This window comes from Coregonus clupeaformis, chromosome 35, assembly GCF_020615455.1.
Source record: "Coregonus clupeaformis isolate EN_2021a chromosome 35, ASM2061545v1, whole genome shotgun sequence".
NCBI lineage: Eukaryota > Metazoa > Chordata > Actinopteri > Salmoniformes > Salmonidae > Coregonus > Coregonus clupeaformis.
Window position 1 is genome coordinate 28,742,685 of NC_059226.1, and position 9,049 is coordinate 28,751,733.

A 9,049-nucleotide genomic window follows, 5' to 3' on the forward strand; every position below is an offset into this window, starting at 1 on the left:
TGCTCTTCCTCCCGGGGAAGGACTGCCCGCTCCATGATCTCGCCATCGCGGTTGACAACTCCGTTGTGTCCTCCTCCCAGAGTGCGAAGAGCCTTGGCGTGACCCTGGACAACACCCTGTCGTTCTCCGCTAACATCAAGGCGGTGACCCGATCCTGCAGGTTCATGCTCTACAACATTCGGAGAGTACGACCCTGCCTTACACAGGAAGCGGCACAGGTCCTAATCCAGGCACTTGTCATCTCCCGTCTGGATTACTGCAACTTCGCTGTTGGCTGGCCTCCTGCCTGTGCCATTAAACCCCTACAACTCATCCAGAATGCCGCAGCCCGTCTGGTGTTCAACCTTCCCAAGTTCTCTCACGTCACCCCCTCCTCCGCACACTCCACTGGCTTCCAGTTGAAGCTCGCATCCGTTACAAGACCATGGTGCATGCCTATGGAGCAGTGAGGGGAACGGCACCTCTGTACCTTCGGGCTCTGATCAGTCCCTACACCCAAACGAGGGCATTGCGTTCATCCACCTCTGGCCTGCTGGCTCCCCTTCCTCTGCGGAAGCATAGTTCCCGCTCAGCCCAGTCAAAACTGTTCGGCTGCTCTGGCACCCCAATGGTGGAACAAGTCCCTCACGACGCCAGGACAGCGGAGTCACTCACCACCTTCCGGAGACATTTGAAACCCCACCTCTTTAAGGAATACCTGGGATAGGATAAAGTAATCCTTCTACCCCCCCAAAAAAAATTGTAAAGTGGTTATCCCACTGGCTATAGGGGAGAATGCACCAATTTGTGAGTCGCTCTGGATAAGAGCGTCTGCTAAATGACGTAAATGTGCCCTTGAGCAAGGCACTTAACCCTAATTGCTCCTGTAAGTCGCTCTGGATAAGAGCGTCTGCTAAATGACTAAAATGTAAATGTAAATGTTGAAGGAGTTCCCACACATGCTGAGCACTTGTTTGGCTGCTTTTCCTTCACTATGCGGTCCAACTCATCCCAAACCATCTCAATTGGGTTGAGGTTGGGCGGTTGTGGAGGCCAAGTCATCTGATGCAGCACTCCATCACTATCAATTCCACTCATTTTCTTGAAAAATAAATGTTTTATCCATAACATACTAAATAAGAATATCTAGCCTATCTTCTTTGTTAATAAATCAGAGGAGAAATAGTCAATATATCAAATACACCTCAAATAACAGGGGACAACTTATACTAAATTGTGTTGCAAAATATTGACTGGCCTTGTCACCAGGTTCTGTAACAATACATGGAGTAGAATACCACAATTACTGAAATTATACATGTGACAAGCTATAGGACACAGCCATTCATCTTCCCTGGCCAAAAGACGGTGCCATTACAACACAGTTACTTACTGCCACAACTGGCACTCATTATTTACATATACAAAATGTATGCATGTATGTATGTATGTATGTATGTATGTATGTATATATGTTTACTTGTTTATTTTGTTTGTTTATTTAGATCACCATTACCTTTTACAGAGGCAGCAGCTATTCTTCCTGGGGTCCACAAAAAACACAAAACATTAGAAGTAACAAAACATTGATAGACAAGGCCATTCACACAAATGTAAAATAAAACGATGTACAGCAATACAATAAATACAAATGTACGTACGGATGGATAGATGTGTATATATTATGAGTACATTATGCATATAGAATGCATCCAGTGACGTGTCAAACACCTGTCTTTGTAGCACAGATAGTACACACCCTCCCTCTGCTATATCAATGACCTGTTCTGACACAACCTTCATCACCACAACCACCCTGTCTGTTAGTACCCAGACAGACACCGTCTGCCATACAACAGAGAAACATGCTTCTTACATCCCTCCTCCTCCTGGCATTCCTGCAATATAAGTGGGGGATTTTAGTCTCTTTGAATACAGAACACAAAACATTGTGTTAGTCAGATGTTTTGTGATTGTGTTAGTCAGTTGTTTTACCATTGTGTTAGTCAGTTGTTTTACCGTTGTGTTAGTCAGTTGTTTTACCATTGTGTTAGTCAGTTGTTTTGCTATTGTGATATCGTTTTTGATGAAGGCCTCTCATCTCTCTTTCTCTACACTCCCATCTCTTTCAGATATACATTTACATTTTACATTTACGTCATTTAGCAGACGCTCTTATCCAGAGTGACTTACAAATTGGTGCATTCACCTTATAGCCAGTGGGATAACCACTTTACAATATGTTTTTTATTTTTTATTTCTTTGGGGTGGGGTAAGGGGGGGTAGAAGGATTACTTTATCCTATCCCAGGTATTCCTTAAAGAGGTGGGGTTTCAAGTGTCTCCGGAAGATGGTGAGTGACTCCGCTGTCCTGGCGTCGTGAGGGAGCTTGTTCCACCATTGGGGTGCCAGAGCAGCGAACAGTTTTGACTGGGCTGAGCGGGAACTGTGCTTCCGCAGAGGTAGGGGCCAGCAGGCCAGAGGTGGATGAACGCAATGCCCTCGTTTGGGTGTAGTGACTGATCAGAGCCTGAAGGTACGGAGGTGCCGTTCCCCTCACAGCTCCGTAGGCAAGCACCATGGTCTTGTAGCAGATGCGAGCTTCAACTGGAAGCCAGTGGAGTGTGCGGAGGAGCGGGGTGACGTGAGAGAACTTGGGAAGGTTGAACACCAGACGGGCTGCGGCATTCTGGATGAGTTGTAGGGGTTTAATGGCACAGGCAGGGAGCCCAGCCAACAGCGAGTTGCAGTAATCCAGACGGGAGATGACAAGTGCCTGGATTAGGACCTGTGCCACTTCCTGTGTAAGGCAGGGTCGTACTCTCCGAATGTTGGAGAGTGATCCGTCATCCACACTGATATGTCTGCCAGACATGCAGAGATGCAATTCGCCACCTGGTTATCAGAAGAGGGAAAGGAGAAGATTAGTTGTGTGTCGTCTGCGTAGCAATGATAGGAGAGGCCGTGTGAGGATATGACAGAGCCAAGTGACTTGGTGTATAGCGAGAATAGGAGAGGGCCTAGAACTGAGCCCTGGGGGACACCAGTGGTGAGAGCACGTGGTGCGGAGACAGATTCTCGCCACGCCACTTGGTAGGAGCGACCGGTCAGGTAGGACGCATTAGTTATACACAGCATTAGTTTGACCTCCTTCCCTGCTCAACTCAAACCTCCTGGACAGTCAGTGAAACTATCTTGGCAAGTCTCTGGCTATGCCCTGACGGACTATGGTACAGGTTGGATATGACAGCAGCCATGGAAAACACTGGAGTGGATTGGGATCATCTGGGGTGGTGGATCCATCAACTCTGGAGCCTCTTTTAAGAGCAGATTCACCATCTCCAGAGACAGTAGTAATGTACTGTACTTAGACATCACCAGTCTGCAGGCTGAGGACACAGCTGTGTATTATTGTGCAAAAACTGGAGGCACAGTGCAACAGCTCAATGGAAGACCTGTACAAAAACATCATACTAACATACAGCCTACTGTAAGAACAACAGAGTATGATAGAATGACAGCTTTAAGAGCTAAATGTTCAAAATCACAAACAGTGAAATTCAATATACAACAAATACACAGTAAATTGTTCTGTCGATTTTTCAGTGTGAAAGTTGCACAGTGTTGATTTCTAAACTATTTGACTCTAAATGGAACACTCTATGGTCATAAATGCACCACTCCCAGAGTTAAGTTAACCCTCATGAATGAAATAAGCCATTATTTTAATTTTTTTGTAAAGGGTAAACATTATGAGTCCTATGGCTGTTTTTGTAAACATTCTATAGAGTCCCTTCCCTATAATTGATATAATTGAAGTGTCAAAAGTCAATATGGTTCACAGAGTTTTCTGAAATGTTTTATTGAGAGAGCTAAGTTATTATGATATACTATTTAAATGTCCTATGGCTGTTTTTCTAAACATTCTATAGTATAGAGTTCCATCCCATAAGTGAAGCGTCAAAAGTCAATATGGTTCCCAGAGATTTCTGAAATTCCCAACCCTGTCATACTGTACCTGCCTTCTTATGCAAATTACCTATAGCTCCTCTCTTTCATCTCTCTTCCTCTGCCTTATATAAACAGTCTCTCTGTGTGAATCACATCTCTCTCTCTGAGTCCTGGAGAGTAAAGAAGGTAAACTTCAGCTTCAACACAAACCATGTTCCATGCATCCCTGCTGCTGCTGGCAGCTGCCTCCTGTGAGTCTCTCTGGATTTAAAGCAAGTTTATGATTAATAAATTGGCCCATTAGGTTAATGATTTTGTTTTGACAACATGTGTGCTTTCTTTCAACAGGTGTTCAGGGTCAGACATTGACTGAGTCTGGACCAGTAGTTAAAACGCCTGGAGAATCACACAAACTGACCTGTACAGCTTCTGGGTTCACATTCAAGGACTACTGGATGGGTTGGATAAAACTGGCTCCTGGGCAAGGACTAAAATGGATTGGTTGTATACATGGTACTACTGCTTACTACTCCCAGTCAGTCCAGGGTAGATTCACCCTCTCCAGAGAGGACTCCAGCAGTAAGCTGTACCTTCAGATGAACAGCCTGAAGAGTGAGGACACAGCAGTGTATTACTGTGCCCGATGCACACAGTGAGAGAGAGAGCGGTGGGAGAGCTGTACAAAATCCACTTCCCCATTCAGCACAAGCGATCTCAGTTCAAAGTTTTGAGCACAAAATGGTCAGCCATGGATATACACTTTCCATAATCCCTTGTTGGATATTAGGAATAGAAAAATGCAAGCACATATCCATATCATGTTATTCCCATAGGGTGTTTTTCCTAACCGTATTAAAGAGTTCCTTCTCCTATAAGAGTAGGTTCACTACATACAGATCCTATTAAATCACTAGAGGGGTTATATCAGATATCCTAAAAGGTCCATAATGGGGAGAAAATGGCAACCTTCTTGGTCAGGGAGAAATCCAAAACCAGTCTAATTGGAATGAATGGCAGTAGAGCCATAGGTGATGCATTTTCTGCTTTTACTTATGCAGGAAAATAAAAGTAAGGCATGTGATGTATCATAAATTGTGTAATGGAATTATAGTCAACCTAAAATATTGTCATATTATCATAAATACAGTTTATATGGGGTTTATACCAACTGTCTGTATAAATAGCCTCTAAAAATATATATAAACAGAACATAAATGTCTCAGTTTTTGTTTTCTTGGAAAGCTGTGAGTGCTATTATATGATACAATATCAGTAGTTGTTGCATTTCCAACTTGTCTAAATCCTATCATTAACTGATTTGAGCCAGTGTATGGCTGTGGATTGACAGCAATGTTTGAATGGAATGTTGGCATATTGGCAGTTAATTTGAAAAATTAATGAAATCCTTCCTCTAAAACTGGCTGGTTCCAAGCTAACACACATACAGTGCAGATAAATTATTCACATTCATTGTTTTACAAAAATATCTTATCACAGCACTGGCAAAACAAAGTTGACAAAGTCCTTGACCAACATGGCTAACCTGTGGCCCATCATCAGAAGGTCAATGTCCATTCAAGTATTCTAAATCCTAATGCTATGCTATGGTTCACTACCTCTCTGTATAGTTCTCTGTATAACAAAATATACAGGGGCCTTCTCACAATTCATTGTTGTGATACATATTGGAAAACTGTATGAAACATAGTATCAGTCAAAAGCCTCTAATCTAATATTATCCACCACCAATCATTTACAAGAGTAATATATTCAAGTGTTACTGTCAAAGCTTTTTTATTATAATTTGTTTATTCCCACTTTCATACCGTATGTGTTTCCTTTCCTTATGCAAATGTTCACCTCTATTCCTTTCACTCCCTCTCCCTTATAAACAGCCTCACTCTGTCTGTTGGTCCTAGTAAGTGACGTCTATGGAGAGTAGAGAAGAGCAGCTCCCTCCAGTTCAGCTTCAACATAAACCATGTTCCCTGCATCTCTGCTGCTGCTGCTGGCTGCTGCCTCCTGTGAGTCTCTGAATTTGGGGGGAACAACAAAATAATTAGTGATGGCTTTAGTTTTGTTAAAACTCTATGATGCTATTGGGCGGCGCACAATTGGCCTAGCGTCGTCCAGGGTAGGGGAGGGAATGGCCGGCAGGGATGTAGCTCAGTTGATAGAGCATGGTGTTTGCAACGCCAGGGTTGTGGGTTCAATTCCCACGGGGGACCAGTATGAAAAAAATTAAATAATGTATTCACTAACTGTAAGTCGCTCTGGATAAGAGCGGCTGCTAAATGACTAAAATGTAAATGTCTATTGCAATGGGTAATGTTTTAAATGCTTTGTCCACAGGTGTTCACTGTGAAGAGCTCACTCAGCCAGCCTCTATAACTGTCCAGCCAGGTAAACCACTGACAATCTCCTGTAAGGTTTCGTACTCTGTAGGTAGCCATTACACAGCTTGGATTCGACAACCTGCAGGGAAAACACTGGAGTGGATTGGAAGCATAATTACTGGAGACACTTCCTACAAAGACTCCCTGAAGAACAAGTTCAGCCTCACTTTAGACTCCTCCAGCAATACAGTGACTATAACAGGACAGAACCTGCAGACTGAAGACACAGCTGTGTATTATTGTGCCCGAGACTCACAGTGATACAAACCAGGGCCAGACATGTACAAAAACTCACTCATCCCTTAAACAGCTGGAGTTATATGTATCAATCAGGAGGGGGCGATATTAACCTTCTTAATAAACACAAGTCAAGTCATTCCTTATTGGATTACTTTTAAATTAAAAAAGGATGTTTACAAAACAATACATTGTGGCACCTTTCTGTTTTCTCAATGACATTCAATTAATGATTGAAAAAACACGCAAGTTGAAGTTTGTTCCACCTGAGTGAGTCTAACCACAAGTCAGAGACCACTATGATGACACACCAAATGTGTTTGATGGATCCTTTTTGTCTTCTTCTAATACCTCTTAAGGGGAAAGTAATGCTTAAGTAACTGAAAGTAATCAGATTACGTTACTGAGTTTGGGTAATGCAAAAGTTACATTACTGATTACAATTTTGGGCAGGTGACTCGTAACTGTAACGGATTCCATTTAGAAAGTAACCTACCCAACCTTGTCTGTCATTGTAAAGCTCCAACCTGTTATTTCTCCATACATATAATATATATTGAAAAGTTCCAAACTGTGGACATGGACCCTCTCATTAAGACATGATACGAGCTTCAGTATGCCCACCTCTACAGTATACACCCTCTCCTCCCCCTCCATCTCTCTACCTCAATGCAAACCCTCCCTTCTTTCCCTACTTAAACAGTGTCTGTCTGTCCTAGTTGGAGAGTAGAGAAGAGCAGCTTCAACACAAACCATGCTCCCTGCATCTCTGATGCTGCTGGGGGGTCGGGGGACACTGTACTTAGTTACTGGCACTTGGACAGCTTGGATTCGACAGTATGGAGGGAAAACACTGGAGTGGATTGGAATTAAATATACTGGAGGCACGCACCACAAAGACTTCAGCCTCACAGTAGACTCCTCCAGCAATACAGTGATTTTAACAGGGCAGAGTCTGCAGACTGAAGACACAGCTGTGTATTACTGTGCTCGTCTCCAGAGTGATACAAACCAACACTAGACCTGTACTAAAACTCCCTCCTAACTTGTACAGTTGAAGTGAAATGTATCTACACAGGAGGGGGCGATCTGAGTCTGAATCTCAAACCTCCCATGACTACATGAAGTTTGTTCATGAGATAACATACGATAAGCATGGTATATAAAACAAGAAAACAAGAAACACAAACCTCCACTTCATTATCATATAACCTCAGAAACAGTCACAGCGGAAAACAGCTTATTGAAGGTGATTGTCAACTTACATTTACTGTAACTGAAATAAACTTATCCACATGAAAGGTATATATCCTGAACAAAAATATAAACGCAACATACAACAATTTCAAAGATTTTACTGAGTTACAGTTCATATAAAGAAATCAGTCAATTTCAATAAATTCATTAGGCAATAACGTATGGATTTCACATGACTGGGAATACAGACATGCATCTGTTGGTCACAGATACTGTACCTTACAAAAAGGTAGCGGCGTGAATCAGATAACCAGTCAGTATCTGGTGTGACCACCATTTGCCTCATGCAGCACGTCACATCTCCTTCTTGATTAAGCTGTTGATTGTGGCCTGTGGAATGTTGTCCCACCCTCTTCAATGGCTGTGAGAATTTGCTGGATATTGGGCGGAACTGGAACACGCTGTCGTACACGTAGATCCAGAGCATCTCAAACATGCTCAACGGCTGACATATCTGGGGAGTATGCAGGCCATTGAAGAACTGGGACATTTTCAGCAAAGATTTGTTTCATTGCTCTATCTGTATTTTCAGCTTGCAGGAATTCTGTACAGATTGGGCCGTGCATTATCATTCTGAAACATGAGGTGATGGCGGCGGATGAATGGTACGACAATGGGCCACAGGATCTCGTCACGGAATCTCTGTGCATTCAAATTGCCGTCGATAAAATGCAATTGTGTTCGTTGTCAGTAGATTACTACATCATTCCAAATGTGTTATTTCATAGTTTTGATGTCTTCACTATTATTCTACAATGTAAAAAATAGTAAAAATAAAGAAAAACTTTTGAATCAGTAGGTGTGTCCAAACTTTTGACTTGTAGTGTATGTACACATTAAAATACAAAAACACAGACATGGGAAGCACAAATAAAACATCACAAATCACCCAGAAAAACAGTTACATTCCTCAACCAATAAGTCCCTAATTAATTATTTCAATTGCCCAAAAGTACACCAGAACATCAAGACGAAATCTATTTTGAATTTTGTTCCAGCAATACCTTGCATTAATACTAAAACAGAATACATCCTCCCGAGTGGCGTAGCGTTCTAAGGCACTGCATCGCAGTGCTAGAGGCGTCACTACAGACCTGGGTTCGATCCCAGGCTGTATCACAACCGGCCGTGATCGGGAATCCCATAGGGCAGTGCACAATTGGCCCAGCGTCATCCGGGTTAGGGGAGGCTTTGGCCGGGGGGGCTTTACTTGGCTCATCGCGCTCTAG

At 42.8% G+C, this 9,049-nt stretch overlaps 2 gene segments (V, D, J or C); both read left to right on the plus strand.

Moving 5' to 3' along the window:
- Positions 1-4,093: 4,093 nt before the first annotated feature.
- LOC123482554 lies at positions 4,094-4,586 on the plus strand. The segment is given in 2 exon segments: positions 4,094-4,181; positions 4,279-4,586. Coding segments are annotated over 2 exon segments (348 nt in total).
- A 1,282-nt stretch (positions 4,587-5,868) lies between these two features.
- Positions 5,869-6,603, plus strand: LOC123482627. The segment is given in 2 exon segments: positions 5,869-5,954; positions 6,283-6,603. Coding segments are annotated over 2 exon segments (348 nt in total).
- Positions 6,604-9,049: the final 2,446 nt, after the last annotated feature.